Raw genomic sequence first — 18,668 nt, forward strand, 5'->3', positions numbered from 1 at the left:
GAGTCTCACTCTGTCACTAGGCTGGAGTGCAGTGGCGCCATCTCGGCTCACTGCAACCTCTGCCTCCAAAGTTCAAGTGATTCTCCTGCCTGAGTCTCCTAAGTAGCTGGGACTACAGGTGTGTGCCACCAGTCCCAGCTAATTTTTTGTAGTTTTAGTAGAGACAGGGTTTCACCATGTTGGCCAGGAAGGTCTTGATTTCTTGAGCTCGTGATCTGCCCACCTTGGCCTTCCAAAGTGCTGGGATTACAGGCGTGAGCCACCACACCCAGCCTATAAATTTACATATTTAAATATATATACATATGTATATATATAATTCTAAAAAGGATTTTTCTAAAATCATACACTGTACAAGTTATAAGAAAAAGGTACACTTCCTATGGTACTATAGACTGACGCAGGCACTCAGGTGAGAGCTTGTAGACAACTCCACATATCTGCAAATCATTGTTTTCTAACCTAATATTTTATACTTTCTTGAAAATATTTAAAACTAAGTTATGTTACTAACATACAGACCATATTCTATAAAACAGACTAAACTTTTAAAGTAAATTATTTTCAACTTAATAAGCAAGTATTCTAAGATGAAATGAGATGTTAATTCACCTAAAACTGTAGAGTGAAATCTTAAATTTAACCTAAAATAGATATGTACAAGATCAAAATAATTAGAATTTTTTAAAGAAATGCCAATGATGTAACCTCCTACATATATGTTAGTAAACTTCGATTTTCTACTTTTCTAGCTGACTGTATTCCAGCCATGTGAGCAGTGTCAGGACAAGAATACTCCTCTGGCAAGATAAATAGCTATATTCCTGAAATTTCTCTACATAAGACTTAAGAAGTAGAAAATCTGAGTATCTAGATTCAAGCCTCTAAGTAGCAGTAACATCATCAAAGTTTAAGGCAATTCTTTCATACCAATAATACTGTGTCTCAGCAGTACCAGAAACAGTGCAACCAAAAATGCACTGAAGTACAACAAATAACTACATACAAAGGAACACTGATCTCAGTTCTGTAGGTTCATCAATAAAGAGGAATTTTGAAAATATATATGAAAACACAAGTGAAGTGATATATAAAGAACCTTTAATGACTGTGACAAAAACAGAAATTTAAAAAAACACACAAAAACAAACTAAAAAATAAAAGAGAACCTTTAAGTTGGGCACTTGTAATTATCTTTTAAGCATTTTACACAAGCTTTCATATGCACAAAGAGTACTATGAATGTATTAGCATACCTTTCTTCAAGGGGCTTTAAATTTGGTCTATTTTAAGGAGCTAATGAGGCCAGGCATGGTGGCTCACACTTATAATCCTAGCTAGCACTTTGGGAGGCCAAGGCGAGTGGATCACCTGAGGTCAGGAGTTCAGGACCATCTTGGCCGACAGGGTGAAACCCCATCTCTACTAAAAATACAAAAATTAGCCAGTCATGGTGGCGGGTGCCTGTGATCCCAGCTACTTGGGATGTTGAGGCAGGGAAATCGCTAGAACCCAGAAGGCAGAAGTTGCAGTGAGCTGATATTGCACCAATGCACTCCAGCCTGGGGGGACAGAGCAAGACTCCGCCTCAATAATAATAATAATAATAACAACAATAATAATAATAATATAGTGAAACGTTCCTATAGGAGTGCTTCAGTTCCTGATAACAAGTGGATATCTGGTACCACCTTGTGATAAATACAGATATAACCATTTTAAAAGTCAGTCCTATAATCCCATCCAACTAAAATGTCAATGATATTTATGCCCTTAAACTTCAACTCATTTCAAAAAACTCCCACTTCAGAATGTAACTTAGTTCCAGAAAATGGAGGAAGTAAAAGCTTTTAAATTTGCTTTAAATAAGCACAAAGCAGATCAAAAGAGAATCAAGCAGAAATTTTGAAGCACGGAATTATTTGAAGACCAATTCCTTTAAAAAAAAAATAGCAAATGGAAGAGATATAAGACAAAGAAAAACTTGTAAGGGCCAGTGAAGTTATATTTTTATAGAAACATATGGATCATTTTCCAGGATAAAAAAAAAATGTTTCTGTATTTTTCAATTAATCTTTTTTCAAGGGCTATGGTCTGTAGTCTCACAAATTATATAAGCATGCCAATCAACTAATTACAAAGTGATTTTTTTGTTGTTTTAAGAAAATAAAGCTATTGCATTATGGAAAACAACAGCGAGGTTCCTCAAAAACTAAAAATGGAACTAGTATATGATCCCGCAATCCCACTTCTGGATGTATATCCAAAGGAACTGAAATCAGTATGTCGAGATATTTGTACTGCCACATTCACTAAGGCATTAGTCACAATTGCCATGCCTTAGGAAACCACCTAAGTGCCCGTTAATAGATAAGTGGATTAAACACAAAAAGTAGCATACATACACAAATGGAGTATTATTTAGCTTTAAAAGAGAAGAAAATTTTGTCATTCTGTCGTTTGTAAGAATGTGGATGAACATTATAGTAAGTGGGGGACATTATGTTAAGTGAAATAAGCCAGGTACAGAGAGAAAAATGTAGGTTGAACATCTCTAATCTAATCTGAAAATCCAGAATTTGAAATGTTTCAAAATCCAAAACTTTGTGAGAGCCAACATGATGCCACAAGTAGAAAATTCCACACCTGACACTTTGACTTTTTGATGGTTCAATGTACACAAACTCTGTTTCATGCACAGTTATTTAAAATCTTGTATAAAATTACCTTCAAGTTATGTGCATAAGATATAAATGCAACACAAATAAATTCTGTGTTTGGACTTGGGTCCCATTCCTAAGACATCTCATTAGGTATATGCAAATATTCCAAAATCCAAAAAAATCCAAAATCGGAAACACTTCTAGTGCCAAGCAGTTTGGACAAGGGATACTCAACCTACACTATATGATCTCACTTACATGTGGAATCTAAAAAAGTCAAACTCACATAGGTAAAGAGTAGAATGGCGGTTACCAGAGGCCGGGGTTGAGTGGCAGGAGGGAATGGGGCAATGGTCAAATGGTACAAAGTTTCAGTTAGACAGGAGGAATAAGGTTTAGAGATCTGCTGCACAGCATGACAACCACAGTTAATAAGAATGTATTACGTATTTAGAAATCACTAATGGAATAGACTACAGAACTCCATAGCTTAGCTCACTTAAGAGGTAGAAAAGAGAATGCTGGAAAGTGGCATAAGAGCTTGTTGAGGCTGGGTGTGGTCGCTCATGCCTGTAATTCCAGTATTTTGGGAGGCCGGGGTGGGCAGATCACTTGAGGCAAGGAATGCGAGACTAGCCTGGCCAACATGGTGAAAACTCGTCTCTACCAAAAACACAAAAATTAGCTGGGCATGATGACACGTGCCTCTAGTCCCAGCTACTAGGGAGGCTGAGGCAGGAGGATTGTCTGAGTCCACGAGGTTGAGGCTGCAATGAGCTGTGATCATGCCACTGCACTTCAGCTTGGGTGACAGAGCGAGATTCTGTCTCAAATAACAAAACAAAACAAAAGCTTGTTGAAGTGTGAAAGAAACCAGTGATCATTTGACTCCCTCACCCATCCCTACTGTGGCTAAAAAGGCCTCATCCAGCTTGTGCAGGCCTCATAGAGGTCTAGGACCTTAAAATGTTATTTTTAACTTAACAAATATCAGCCAGGTGTGGTGGCTCATGCCTGTAATTCCAGACTTTGGGGCGGGCGGATCACTTGAAGTCAGGAGTTCAAGACCAGCCCAGCAAACATGGTAAAACCCCGTCTCTTCTAAAAATACAAAAATTAGCTGGGCATTGTGGCACATGCCTGTAATCCCAGCTACCTGGGAGGCTGAGGTGGGAGGATCACTTCCACCCAGGAGGCAGAGGTTGCAGTGAGCTAAGATCACATCTCCACACTCTAGCCTCAGGGACACAGCGAGACTCTGTCTCAAAAAACAAAAATAAACATGTAGTAACTTTTTATGTTCTCAAGACACTTTTGAAAAACTAGAAGAGCCAAGATGGCTGACTAGGCACAGCCAGGAAGACATTCTCCCACTGAGAGAGACCATCATCAAGTAGACTGGCACATGCTGAACAGATACTCAGAAAGAAGATGTTGAGAGTGGATACAGGGAGGACACAGACCCTGAATCTGAAAAAGGAGGAAGCTGGGAACCCTGCATGGGGTTGCCAAGCACCAAGACTCATTCCTGGAACCTAGCAGCTCCTAGGGAAAGGGTAATTGAAACTGGTTTGGAGTGGCCCACTCTCATCACAGACCTTTGAGATCCTAGCTGCAGGAGATCCTAAGACCCCTCCAAGACATTTGAAATGGCAGGGAGAACTACCTGGAGAGCTGCCAGAGACAAAATTCTAGTCTGTGTGGAGAACAGAGGGTTTAGCATGGGAATAGCAACAGTGCAGCATGGTCATAAGTATCCATTTCCCAAGGCTCACCATACTCCTCTAGGTCGCCTTAGCCTTTATTAGCAGCCAGACATGGAGACAGCAGGGCTGTCTTGTGCATGGGATGGGGCCTGTCTCATCTGAACATCCCCGTCTGCCAGTCTCTCCCAGAGTCCCTGCCTGGCCACACCCGTATGCAACATAGCCTCAGCTGTCCTGGTGAAATACTTGCCAGTGGCCCCCACCTTCCCAAGGGAGGACTTTTGCAGATGGAGCCCCACAGGTGCACACTCACTCATAGCCTCTGTCCACTGCCTCGCCGGCATGCACACATACAACATGCAAACTTAGGAAATGCAGAGAACCCCTACAAGTTGGTATACAAAAGAACCATCCTCGAGACACACAGTCAGCAGATTCTCCAAGGTCCACATGAAAGAAAAACTCTTAAAGACAGCTAGAGAGAAGAAGCAGGTCACCTACTATGGGAATCCCATCAGGTTAACAGTGGACTTTTTAGCAGAAGCCTTACAAGCCAGAAGAGACTAGGGGACTATATTCAACATCCTTAAAGAAAAAAAAATTCCAATCAAGAATTTCATATCCAGCTAAACTAAGTTTTATAAGCAAAAGAGAAATTAAATCCTTTTCAGACAAGCAAATGCTAAGGGAATTTCTTACCATCAGACCTGCCTTACAAGAGGTCCTTAAAGGAGTGCTAAACATGGAAATGAAAGACCAATACTTGCCACCACAAAAACACACTTAAGTTCATAGCTCACTGATACTGTAAAGCAACTATACAATCAAGTCCACATAACAACTAACCACATGATGACAGGATTAAGTTCTCACATATCAGTATTGACCTTGAATGTATACAGGCTAAATGCCCCACATAAATGACACAGAGTGGCAAGTTGGATAAAGATGCATAACCCAATTGTATGCTGTCTTCAAGAGACAGATCTCACATGCAATGATGCCCACAGACTCAAAGAAAAGGAATGGAGAAACATCAATCAAATGGAAAACAAAAAAGAGCAGGGGCTGCTATTCTTGTTTCAGAGAAAACAGACGTTAAATCATCAATGATAAAAAAGGACAAAGAAGAACATTACACAATGACAAAGAGTTCAATTAAACATGAAAACAACTATCCTAAACATATATATATAATTAGCATTGGAGCACACAGATTAATAAAACAAGTTCTCAGAGACCTACAAAGAGACTTCGATAACCACATTGTAATACTGAGAGACGTGAACACTCCATTGACAGTGCTACACATACTATTAAGGCAGAAAACTAACAAAAATATTCAGGATCTAAAGTTGACACTTAATCAAATGGACGTTAACAGACATCTACAAGGTACCCTACCCAAGAACAACAGAATGTACATTCTTCTCACCTGTGCATGGCACATACTCTAAGATAGGCCACATGCTTGGCCATAAAGCAATTCTGAACAAAATTAAAAAAAAAAAAAATCTGAAATCAAACCAAGCACTCTCTCGGACCACAGCTCAATAAAAATAGAAATCAATATCAAGATCTCTCAAAACCATACAATTATATGGAAATTAAACAATTTGCTCCTGCATGATTTCTGGGTAAACAATGAAATTAAAGCAGAAATCAAAAACTTCTTTGAAATTAATGAAAACAAAGATTTACCATACCAGAATCTGTGAGACACAGCTGAAGCAGTGCTAAGAGGAAAGTTTATGGCACTAAACGCCTGTATCAAGAAGTTAGAAAGATCTCAAATTGACAACCTAACATAATATCTAGAGGAAGGAGAAAAACAAGAGCAAACCAAATCCAAAGCTAGCGGAAGAAAATAACAAAATTAAGAGCTGAACTGAACAAAATTGAGATGTGAAAGCCATACAAAAAAAAATCAACGAAACCAAAACTTGGTTCTTCAGAAGAATAAACAAAATTCATAGACTGCTAGCTGTATTAATCAAGAAACAAAGAGAGGCTGGGCACAGTGGCACATGCCTGTAATCCTAGCACTTTGGGAGGCCAAGGTGGGTGGATCACGAGGTCAGGAGTTCAAGACCAGCCTGACCAACATGGTGAAACCCCATCTCTACTAAAAATACAAAAATTAGCCAGGTGTGGTGGCACGCGCCTGTAATCCCGGCTACACGGGAGGCCAAGGCAGGAGAACTGCTTGAACTCAGGAGGCAGAGGTTGCAGTGAGCTGAGATCATGTCACTGTATTCCAACCTGAGTGACAGAACAAGAGACTGTCTCAAAAAAAAGAAAAAGAAACAGAGAAGATCCAGATAAACATAATCAGAAATGACAATGGGAATATTAACAGCAAACCCAGAGAAATACAAAAACCAGGCCAGGTGCAGTGGCTCACGCCTGTAATCCCAGCACTTTGGGAGGTTGAGGCAGGCAGATCACCTGAAGTCGGGAGTTTGAGACAGAGTGACAACATGGAGAAACCCCGTCTCTACTGAAAACACAAAAAATTAGCTGGGCGTGGTGGCACATGCCTGTAATCCCAGCTACTCGGGAGGTTGAGGCAGGAGAGTCACTTGAACCCGGGAGGTGGAGGCTGCAGTGAGCCGAGATCGCGCCATTGCACTCCAGCCTGGGCAATAAGAGTGAAACTCCATCTCAAAACAAAAACAAAAACCCTCAGAGACTATTGCAAATACCTCTATGCATACAAACTAGAAAACACAGAAGAAATGGATACATTCCTAGAAACATCTGAAGACTGAACCAGGAAGAAACTGAAATCCTTGTAATAGTCCAATAACAAGTTCCAAAACTGAATCAGTAGTTAAAAAAAACAAAATAAAACAAAAAAAAACCCTACTGTCATGCGCGTCCCTGTGGAGAGACCATCAAACAGGCTTTGTGTGAGCAACATGGCTGTTTATTTCACCTGGGTGCAGGCAGGCTGAGTCCGAAAAGAGAGTCAGCAAAGGGAGATAAGGGTGGGGCCGTTTTACCAGATTTGGGTAGGTAAAGGAAAATTACAGTCAAAGGGGGGTTGTTCTCTGGCGGGCAGGAGTGGGGGTCACAAGGTGCTCAGTGGGGGAGTTTTTTGAGCCAAGAGAAGCAAGGAAAAGGAATTTCACAACATAATATCATCACTTAAGGCAAGGACCCGCCATTTTCACTTCTTTTGTGGTGGAATGTCATCGGTTAAGGTGAGGCAGGGCATTTGCACTTCTTTTGTGATTCTTCAGTTACTTCAGGCCATCTGGGCGTATACCTGTAAGTCACAGGGGATGTGATGGCTTGGCTTGGGCTCAGAGGCCTGATACCTACCAACCAGAAAAAGCCCTGGACTAGATGGAGTCATAGCCAAATTCAACCTAATGCACAAATAAGGGCTGGTACCAATCCTATTGAAACTATTCCAAAAAATTGAAGAGAAGGGACTCTTGCCTACTCATTCCATGAGGCCAGCATCATTCTGATACCAAAACCTGTCAGAGACACAATGGAAAAGGAAAACTTCAAGTCATTAACTCAGGTGAAGGCAGATGGGCTGGGCATGGTGGCTCATGTCTGTAATCCCAGCACTTTGGGAAGCTGAGGTGGATGGATTGCTTGAGCTCAGGAGTTTAAGACCACCCTGGGCAACATGGAGAAACCCCAACTCTACAAAAAAAAACACAAAAAAATTACCTAGATGTAGTGGTATGCACCTGTAGCCCCAGCCACTCAGGAGGTGGAGGTGGGAGGATCACTTGAGCCTGCCTGGGAGGTAGAGGTTGCAGTAAGCCAAGATTGCACCACTACACTCCAGTATGGGTGACAGAGTGAGACCCCATCTTAATAAACAGAGAAAGAAAAAAGAATATAGGCATAAAAATAGTTAAATTAGTATTTGCAAACTGAATCCAGCAGCACATTGAAAAGATAATATAACACAATCAAGTAGGCTTTATTCTTGAGATGCAAGGTTGGTTCAACATGCAGATCAATAAATGAGATTCATCACATAAACATAACTAAAAAGAAAAACCACATGATCATCTCAAAAGACACAGAAAAGGCTTTTGATAAAATTCAACATCACTTTACGTTAAAAAAATCAACAAACTAAGCACTGAAGAAACACACCTCAAAATAATAAGAACCATTTATGACAAACCCACAGCCAACATCATACTGAATGTGCAAAAGCTAGAAGCTTTCTCCTTGAAAAATGGAACAAGACAAGGATGCCCGCTCTTACCACTCCTTTTAAATATAATACTGGAAGTCCTAGCCAAAGCCATCAGGCAAGAGAAAGAAATGAAAGGCATCCAAATAGAAAGAAAGGAACTCAAACCATGTCTCCTTACAGATGATATGATTCTTTACCTAGAAAACTCCAAAAACAGTCTTTGCTCAAAGGCTCTTGGAACTGATAAACAGCTTCAGTAAACTTTCAGGTTACAAAATCAATGTATGAAAATCAGTACATTTCTATACACCAGTAACACTCAAGCTAACAGCCAAATAAAAAATGCAATCCCATTCATAACAGCCACAAAAATAATAAAATACTTAGGAATACAGTTAGATTTTTTACCAGAATGAAAAGGAAATCAGAGATGACACAAACAACATTCCATGCTCATGGGCAGGAAGAATCAATATTGATAAAATGGTCTTACTGCCCAAAGCAATTTACAGATTCCTATTTGTTATTCCTATCAAACTACCAACATCATCTTTCACAGAATTACAAAAAACTATCCTAAAATTTGTATGGAACCAAAAGAGAGGCCAAATAGCCAAGGCAAACCTAGGCAAAAATAACAAAGCTGTAAGCATCACACGACCTGACTTCAAACTATACTACAAGGCTACAGTGACCCAAATAGCATGATACTGGTACAAAAACTGACACATAGGCCAGGGAACAGGTTAGAGAACTCAGAAACAAAGCTGCACATCTACAACTATGTGATCTTCAATAAAGCTAACCAGAACAAACAGACAACATGGTGAAACCTCGTCTCTACAGAAAATACAAAAATTAGGCAGGCATGGTGGTGTGCATCTGTAGTCTCAGCTACTCCTGAGGCTGAGGTGGGAGAATCTCCTGGGCCCGGGGAAGTTGAAGCTGCAGTGAGTTGTGATCATGCCACTGTGGCCTAAGCATCAGAGTGAAACTCTGTCTCAAAATAAAAAAGTTCTAATATCCACTCTAACATTTTGACTTTCAAGAAGTTTAACTCTGTGAGCTTTTCAAAAATTATTATAATGTGATAAGATAATAAGACTTGTACTATTTTATAAGGCTGCTGTGAGAATTAAAGTCTAGGTTGCTTTAAAAAGATGAATTAAGTATTTGCCAAAATACATCATTCAGCCGGAAACAAAACAAGTCCTTCTTCATAAATACATTTAAAAAAAAAAAAAACACAGTGCAGGGTTTCTCAATTATCTGCTTTTTAAAGAAGATAATCATAGATAAATGAAATCAATAGATAACTATCAACCTTTAGATCACATTCTCAAATTCTATCAGAAGTTTAATAAGACCATCTATTCAAAATCAAGTCTCTGCTTCTTTCCCCAATCACCTTCTCCTTTTTAAAAGGTGAGAATTGCAAAAAACAAAAAAGCTTAAGCCATTAATTCTTTCATATGATATTGCTGTAATATACCAAAATTTTGGTTCACAATTGGTTCAACTAATTTTTTTAAACTGGCAAGTCTTTTTTTTTTTTTTTTTTTTTTTTTTTTTTTGAGACAGGGTTTTGCTCCATTGCCCAGGCTGGAGTGCAGTGGTGAGACCACGGTTTACTGCAGCTTTGACCTCCTGGACTCAGGTGATCCTCCTGCCTCAGACCCCTGTGTAGCTGGGACAAGCACGCACCACACACCCAGCTAATTGTTCCAATTTCTGTAGAGATGGGGGTCTCAATTTGTTGCCTACACTGGTCTTAAACTCCTGGGCTCAAGTGATCCCCCCACCTCAGCCTCCCAAAGTGCTGGGATTACAGGCATGAGCTGCCACGCCCAGTCAAGTTTTAATATATGTTTACTTATCTATATTATGCCAATAAAAAATGTGATGGATTTTTCTTTTTTTCACTTTCAACCTGTTACTTACCAAGCAGCATTCTGTTTGTAAATAAAAATCTATCTATCTCAAAGTACTTGGGCCTTTTGTTAACCATATCAAGAAGAATATAACACCCTGGGATTGGTTTCATTTTGTCATTATAAAGCAGGGATTAGCAAACTTTTTCTGTAAAGATCCAGAGAGTACGGTATTTCAGGCTTTGTGAGCCATACATGGTCTCTGTAGCATGTCCTTTTTCTTCCCCCTAGCTCTTCAAACTCAACCCTTTAAAAATGTAAAAGAATATTCTGAATTCTTAGGTAAAGGGCTCTACAAAAATATAAACTATTAATAAAGCATCGCTGAGGCAGCTCTAATTTCTAGGGAAAAAATATATATATGGTATTAGGCTGACAAGTAGAGAAAGGCAGAAAATAATCCAGACCATAGCAATATTAGTTTCATTATCTATATAAAAATAACTAAGCTACGCCAGGTGCAGTGGCTCACGCCTGTAATCCCAGCACTTTGGGAGGTCAAGGCGGCCAGATTGCAAGGTCAGGAGTTTGAGACCAGCCTGACCAACATGGTGAAACTCGGTCTCTACTAAAAATACAAAAATTAGCCAGCTGTGGTGATGCGTACCTATAATCCCAGCTACTCAGGAGGCTGAGGCAGAAGAATGGCTTGAACCTAGAAGGCAGACGTTGCAATGAGCCAAGATCACATCACTGCACTCCAGCCTGGGCAACAGAGCAAGACTCCGTCTCAAAAAATAAACTAAGCTATTAACAAAATAACAAGCAAAAATAACTTGAGAGATGCTGTAATAGTGAGAGTTTAGAGCATTCCTGAGGACCTGGAGAAAACCTGTTGCTGAGGACAATTTGAAAGTTTTATTGGCTAAAAAAGGTGTCTGCAATCCCACTCCTAGATCTTTTTTTTTTTATTATTATACTTAAAGTTCTAGGGTACATGTGCACAACGTGCAGGTTTGTTACATATGTATACATGAGCCACGTTGGTGTGCTGCATCCATTAACTTGTCATTTACATTAGGTATATCTCCTAATGCTATCCCTCCCCGCTCCCCCCATCCCACAACAGGCCCCCGTGTGTGGTGTTCCCCTTCCTGTGTCCAAGTGTTCTCACTGTTCAATTCCCACCTCTGACACACTCCTAGATCTTTCTTGAAGACTTGAAAAGAATTAGATTAGGGCCATGGGGACACAGAAGGTCACCCCAGCTCTGATCTTCGCCATCACAGTTGCTACAATCGGCTCTTTCCAATTTGGCTATAACACTGGGGTCATCAATGCTCCTGAGATGATAATAAAGGAATTTATCAATAACACTTTGAGGGACCAGGCAAATACCCCTCCCTCTGAGACGCTGCTCATGTCCCTCTGGTCTTTGTCTGTGGCCATATTCTCCATTGTTGGTATGACTGGCTCCTTTTCCATTTGACTCTTTGTCAACCACTTTCACAGATGCAATTCAATGCTTATCGTCAACCTGTTGACTGTCTCTGGTGGCTGCCTTATGGGATTGTGTAAAGTAGCTGAGTTGGTTGAAATGCTGATCCTGGGCTGCTTGGTTATTGGCCTCTTCTGCGGACTGTGCACAGGTTTTGTACCCATGTACATTGAAGAGATCTCACCTATTGCCCTGCAGGGTACCTTTGGCACTCTCAACCAGCTGGGCATCATTGTCGGAATTCTAGTGGCCCAAATCTTTGGTCTGGAATTCATCCTTGGGTCTGAAGAGCTATGGCTGGTGCTATTGGGCTTTCCCATCCTTCCTGCTATCCTACAAAGTACAGCCCTTCCATTTTGCCCTGAAAGTCCCAGGTTTTTGCTCATTAACAGAAAAGAAGAGGAGAATGCTAAGCAGATCCTCCAGCCATTGTGGAGCATCCAGGATGTATCCCAAGACATCCAGGAGATGCAAGATGAGAGTGCAAGGATGTCACAAGAAAAGCAAGTAACCATGCTAGAGCTCTTTAGAGTATCCAGCTACCGAGACCCAATCATCATTTCACTTGTGCTCCAGCTCTCTCGGCAGCTCTCTGGAATCAATGCTGTGTTCTATTACTCAACAGGAATCTTCAAGGATGCAGGTGTTCAAGAGACCATCTAGGTGTGTTTCATACTACCTTCACTGTAGTTTCCCTATTTCTGCTGGAAAGGGCAGGAAGAAGGACTCTGCATATGATAGGTCTTGGAGGGATGGCTTTTTGTTCCATGCTCATGACTGTTTGTTATTAAAGGATGAGTATAATGGGATGAGCTTTGTCTTTATCAGGGCTATCTTGGTCTTTGTGGCCTTTGAAATTGGACCAGGTCCCATTCCCTGGTTTATTGTGGCCAAACTCTTCAGCCAGGGCCCCCGCCCAGCTGCGATGGCAATGGTCAGCTGCTCCAACTGTACCTCCAACTTCCTAGTGGGACTGCTCTTCCCCTCTGCTGCTTACTGTTTAAGAGCCTATGTTTTTTATCTTCATCGGCTTCCTCATCACCTTCTTGACCTTTACCTTCTTCAAAGTCCCTGATACCCGTGGCAGGACTTTTGAGGATATCACATGGGCCTTTCAAGGGCAGGCACATGGTGCAAATAGATCTGGGAAGGACGGCATCATGGAGATGAACAGCACCCAGGCTGCTAAGGAGACCACCACCAATGTCTAAGTCATGCCTCCTTCCACGTCCCTCCCAGCATGGGAAAGGCACCTCTCCCTGAACGAAGGAGACACGTCATCAGGATGAACCCAGGACTGCTTCTGAATGCTGCTACTGATTCCTTTCTTATCCCATGCATTCCATGCACACCTCAAGGCTGTGGTTTGTTGGATTTTCAATGGTTTTTTAAATATTTTATTTTCTAGACATTCTCTTCTGCTTAAGAGAGACCACATGAACCTACCTTCATTTCAGGAGGCATTGGCCGCTTGGCATGTGACAACTCGGCCAGTTTTTCCTTCCCTGGTTTCTAATATTGCCGCACTAGGGGATATAGGAGAGGAAAAGTAAGGCGCAGTTCCCCCAACCTCAGACTTATCAGGAAGAAGATACACACGAGTGTGGAAGGCAGAGAGGGTTTATGTAAGAGCACCTTCCTCACTTCCGTATAGCTCTACATGGTAAATTAACTTGAGTTTTATTTATTTCACCCTCCCTCTGGTTTAATTACATAATTTTTTAAGTTCTGGGATACAGGTGCAGAATGTGCAGGTTACATAGGTATACATATGCCATGGTGGAAATGTTTATTTTTTTAAGCGTAATTTTGCTAAATAATAAACACAGAAGGAAACTGAGATTAGAGGGAGGTGTTTAAAGAGCGGTTACAGAGTAGAAGATTTCATGCTGGAGAGGTTAGCGTCCAATACGAAGAATTTAGGGAGAAACGTAGTTCATTATTGGAGGGTATATTATGTGGTGCCTGAGGTCTGCACGTTACCTCTTAACAATTTCTGTCCTGCAGATGGAAACTCTTAAGTTTAATTTCTCATAAAAGTCATATGCCTATATAATAGTTATTGATTTCCTTTGGAACTTTTTTCTTTAAGATAATAGTTTACATGTAGTAGTACTTGAAATCTAGGATTATTAACTAATACGGGCCTTGTAGTTAATGGTGGTTGATGGGTTCTAATTTTGAATGCAGGTGAGGGAAGAGAAAGTTATTTCTAGAAAGCATGTTCGCCCTCACTGGACCAAACAGCTTCTCCTTGTAGTAGACTCATTACTTTTGAAGTAATCCCACCACCTATCTGGTGGGAGAGCCATCCAAATGAGAAACCTAAAATAATCGGTTCTTGGTAGAGATTCATTATTTCTCCATTTTGTTCTTTAGGAGATTTTCTGTTTTATTTCAACTCATATCTTTAAAGGAATTCCCCAAAGAATGTTTATAGCTAACTTGGAATTTGTAACCTCAGCTCTGGGATTTTTTTCTGAACACTTATTATCTAAAGCTGTGTTGTTGCCTTTAGGGTCATGCCATGCTTGTCTATGCCTGTTACCTTGTCACTGTGGTCCTATGCCAAGTGCCCTTAGGGGGCCTGAATCTTTCCAATAGACCATGTTTGAAATAGTATGAGTCAATGTACAGTGTAGCCCACACTTGAGAAGATGAATATATGTGCACTGTCCCTTTGCTCTGGATGGAAATAGGTTATTGTTGACTTATTTTTTCAGTGTTTGTTCCTACAGCCCCTTTTTCATATGTTGCTCAATTTCTCTTTCCCTTCTTGGTGCTAACACATCTCAGACTCTTTAGCCAAACCCTTGCCAAAAACAGTATTTTAGTTCTCAGTTCTCAACTGTTTCCGCTGGTCGTGGAGACTTCAAATAAAAATGCACATAGCTATGGAGTGGGGTTTAGTTGGAAAAGGTGACCTTCTTCCAACTTCACGTCAACTTCTGGCTCCTCAAACAGTAGGTTGGCAGTTAGACAGGGAAGTTGTTTTCCCATTTCTCACTGAGTAGATAGTGAATATTTCCATATGGATTTTCTATTATTAATGTTACCCTGATTATTTGTATTAAAATAAAAATTCTGAATGTACACACACAAAAAAAAACTCTAAATGTTCCATATATCTAATTTATGCTTACCTTTGGCTGCGGCATGAACCACAGCAGCCTGAGAGATAACCTGGTAAGTTTCAAAACCCCAATAAGACAAAGCTGAGAGTAAAAGGCCTCTTTTGAAAGTTCCTGGGTTTCCCATTACCTATGGAAACAATTATGTTAAGAGTTACAAACTTTGAAAATCTGAAGGTACTGCTACCCCAAGCAAAAATTACATTAATCTTCTCCCATCCCCAAAGCAATCGATCATGATATTGGAAGCTTAAAAATTACTTCATCAAAATCTGTAGTAAAACGATCTCAAAGAGTATCTTATTAAGAAAAAGATATCACACTCCTGCTGGAAAGGAAGAGCTACAACTTATTTGCAAATGCATGAATATTGCAAATTGCATGAAGTAAAATATGAGACACCAACACATCATAAAAATGAATCTTACAGACAAGATTAAGAACACAGACAAGAATAATATAGTAATCTTACAGACAAGTAATATGGTAATTACTACATATAAAAAATGTACATGGCTTTTAAATTTTTTTGCAGAGCCAGGGTCTCACTGTGCCGCCCAGGCTGGTTTGAAACCTCTGGACTCAAGCAATCCTTCCGCCTCGGCTTCCCAAAGTGCTGGGATTACAGGCTAATCCAAGGGACCAGGTCTAAAATGGGACTTAAAACTCATTGTTCTAATTTGAAAACTTAAGGCTAACTAGTTTCATACTTAGAACTCCTCCCATCTCTCCGCCTATATTATCTATCACCTCCCCATTTGGTTATAAACTTCCAAGGAAAGGGAATATGCCTAACTTTTAACCACCCCTCCCCACCATCAGTCCCATAATAATTCTGAAAGATTTTAACTGAGCAGTTAAAAATTTGAGTTTAAAATAATGAAACACCTAGTTCATGTGAAATATGTCATATACACTAATGCCATTCCCCAATTCCCTGACAAGAATAAACAGAGGCCCACGAGCAGTCTAATACCAGAACTGATACTACAACATGCCGACATCCTTCATTGACGTCATGCAGATAAAACAGGCAACTCAGAAATAATCATTTTTAAACAAAAACCTAAACAGGATGAAATCTCTGCTTCTGAGTTGTTGAATTTTTTAAATCACACCCCACACTTATCAAAGTCTGAAAGTTGCAGCCTCAAGCGCTGTTGCTGTATCTGTCATCGCCTACAGTGAGAATCATTTCACAGCGCTCAAGGTTCTTTCCCGTCCTGTTCTCTGTTTCGCACAGGATGGGCAGGTAGGAGGCAGCTTCCGGGGCGCGTGGGGGCAAACCCCACTCCTTCTCTGACAGCCCCAGCTTAGGATAGTGAAGGTTTGCAAAATGGAAGGGACCTGGCCAAGCGCTCCAGGCACAGTGGCCCCGAGTTCCTTCCTCGGTTCATCACATTCCCGTAGAACCGTAGGCGGCGCGGGGCCGCCAACCCTGAAGAAGTTAAGGGAGAGCAGGAACCCACTGGGTAGGAGGTGGGGAGCGGGAGCCAGGACCGCGGGGGTACCTCGAAGCCACGGAATCGACAGCGGCCGCAATGCCCACGGCTGCCCGAAGTCCCCGCAGGGAGCCGAGGCCCCGGGGCGGCTCCACGTCGCAATGGCAGAAAGCGCCACAGTCGAGCGGCCAGGGACATGACCTGCAACTCGCGGGCAGACCCTGCACTACTTCAGGCAGCTACCGAGGCGGGCGGGGCTAAAGAAGCCACAGCCCTTCCGGAGAGAAATGCGTCCACCCGCCTCCTATCCAGCACCTCTTCCGCCTCCATGGTTTCCGGACCACGGGCTTAGGAGGAGGGAAATACCCCGAGTGGGTGGGACTTAGTGGATCTTCCGCGCCGGACTGAGGCCGTGAGAGCGCTCTCTTTAGGCTGACTGACTTGTTTCTGCTCCATCTCTCCGGAGGTTTGGGCACAAAGATAAGTCGCCAGAACAGAACTGAAAGCTCAGAAATAGACCCAAGAATACAAGTATGCAAGAAAAAAAACTTGTCATTTTAATTATCTGCTGCCTTCAAAAGTACATTGAATCTTGGCACTAGTAAATCTTTTTTTTGGAAATAAATAATTGGAAGAATTAAGTTGCCCAACATGAAGAAGGGAAAGGAAGAGACTGAGCGACTTAAGGGGGTAGATTCAAGAAAGAGTCCAGAGCAGAGGAACAAAAAATGCAAAGCGTTTTGGGAAGAACTAGCGGAAGGAGGCCTCTGGACAGGATATTGATGCCTTTTAATGCTAGGGCATGTGTAGTAAAAAAATAAATAAATAAAATTTTTTTTAAAACCTGGTCTCCCCTAAAATTCTTCAATAAGATGTTTTACTTACTCGAGCAAAGTATTTTATTTTACTAGAGTAAAATAAAATTTCTTGCTCAAGTGGAATTCTTTTGTGGGAAAATGAAGAGGTTTTGGATCCTACTTGAGGCCTGGTGGTGGGTGGAAACACAGACTGCAAATGGAGTACCTACTATAGGTTTCACAAAAAAATGTTACGGGTAAGAAGGGAGGCGAGTCATGGTTTTAAAAAATTAGGTTGCATTTCTATGGTACTTTTAGTACTGTATAGGGAATTAATACGTAATTGTATTGATCTACCAAACTACCTTGTGAAGTAACTGGTATCCCAGGTTTACAAATGAAAAAACTGTAGCTCAAAGAGATGCATTAACCTAACCAAGAATATGTTATAAGACAGGAATCCATGTCTTTCTACTCTTGAGTCGGGTGCTCCTTCTACTATATGATTGCTACCTCCACTAGTTCCTATTAAATCAGCTGTATTTCTTTAGGATTATGTCTTTAAAGTCTATCTTTAAAAATATATAGATCTCCTTCCCAATTTCTGAAACCTACCCTTTTTTTTCCCACAGACAGAATCACTTTTATTTTACGCATTTCTACTGATAGCTACCCCTTCAATATTGCTAAATGTTTATGCCACTGGATACCATGATAACACTGAAATTAAGTTTCTGATATCTCTGCTAGAGTGAATTTGTAATTAAGTTTTCAGCTTTGAAAAAAAAAAATTAGATCCTAAGAAAAGTTGCAGGAACTCCCATATATTCTTCAGCTAGAGTCAGCCATTGTTAACTTTCTCTCACATTTGCTTTACCTTTCTTTACATATATTACCTATATTCCTAGTATTATATTCCTAGTATTTTCTGTTGTTAGGCCTTTTGAGAGTAGATTACAGATATCATGACTCTTCAGTCTTAGAAACAAGACATTCCCTTATTTAGTCTCAGTATAACTATCAAATTCAGGAAACTGAAACTGACAGAATACTATTATTTAATATACAAATTTTGTTTACTTCCCAATGCTGTCCTTTATGCTAATGATTTTTTTTTTTTCTAAATTCAAGATCAAATCTTGATAACATCTTGCATTTGTTATGTTTCTACTTTCTTTAAATCTTTAAATCGTCAGCCTTGGTCTTTCATGACATTAGTATTTTTTAAATGTATAGTCCCATTGGTTTAAAGCAGGTTTTCTCAACCTTGGCACAATTGAACTTTTGGGCTGAAGAATTCCTTCAGCCCCTGTCAAGCCATCAGATGATTGCAGCCTTGGCCAAAATCTGACTGCAACATCAAGAGAGACGATGAGCCAGAACCAC

The 18,668-nt window shown here is 40.7% G+C and overlaps 1 protein-coding gene and 1 pseudogene across 2 annotated transcripts in view; one reads left to right on the forward strand and one right to left on the reverse strand.

Annotated features, from left to right (window-relative positions):
* Nucleotides 1-16,744, reverse strand: part of RMDN1 (regulator of microtubule dynamics 1) — a 34,136-nt gene extending 17,392 nt beyond the window's left edge. Inside the window, exons 1-2 of one of the 2 annotated variants that reach the window (XM_005563647.4) lie at nucleotides 16,555-16,744; nucleotides 15,056-15,173 (exon numbers count right to left, since the gene is read on the reverse strand). In XM_005563647.4, the coding sequence (XP_005563704.1) occupies nucleotides 15,056-15,173; nucleotides 16,555-16,683 (247 nt within the window). In that variant the 5' untranslated portion in view covers nucleotides 16,684-16,744. Of the gene's footprint in view, nucleotides 1-15,055; nucleotides 15,174-16,512 lie in introns of both variants that reach the window. The other variant, XM_015455006.3, reaches the window with a different exon arrangement.
* LOC102132346 (solute carrier family 2, facilitated glucose transporter member 3 pseudogene) lies at nucleotides 11,658-13,152 on the forward strand (annotated as a pseudogene).
* Nucleotides 16,745-18,668: the final 1,924 nt, after the last annotated feature.

Source organism: Macaca fascicularis, chromosome 8 (genome assembly GCF_037993035.2).
Source record: "Macaca fascicularis isolate 582-1 chromosome 8, T2T-MFA8v1.1".
Lineage (NCBI taxonomy): Eukaryota > Metazoa > Chordata > Mammalia > Primates > Cercopithecidae > Macaca > Macaca fascicularis.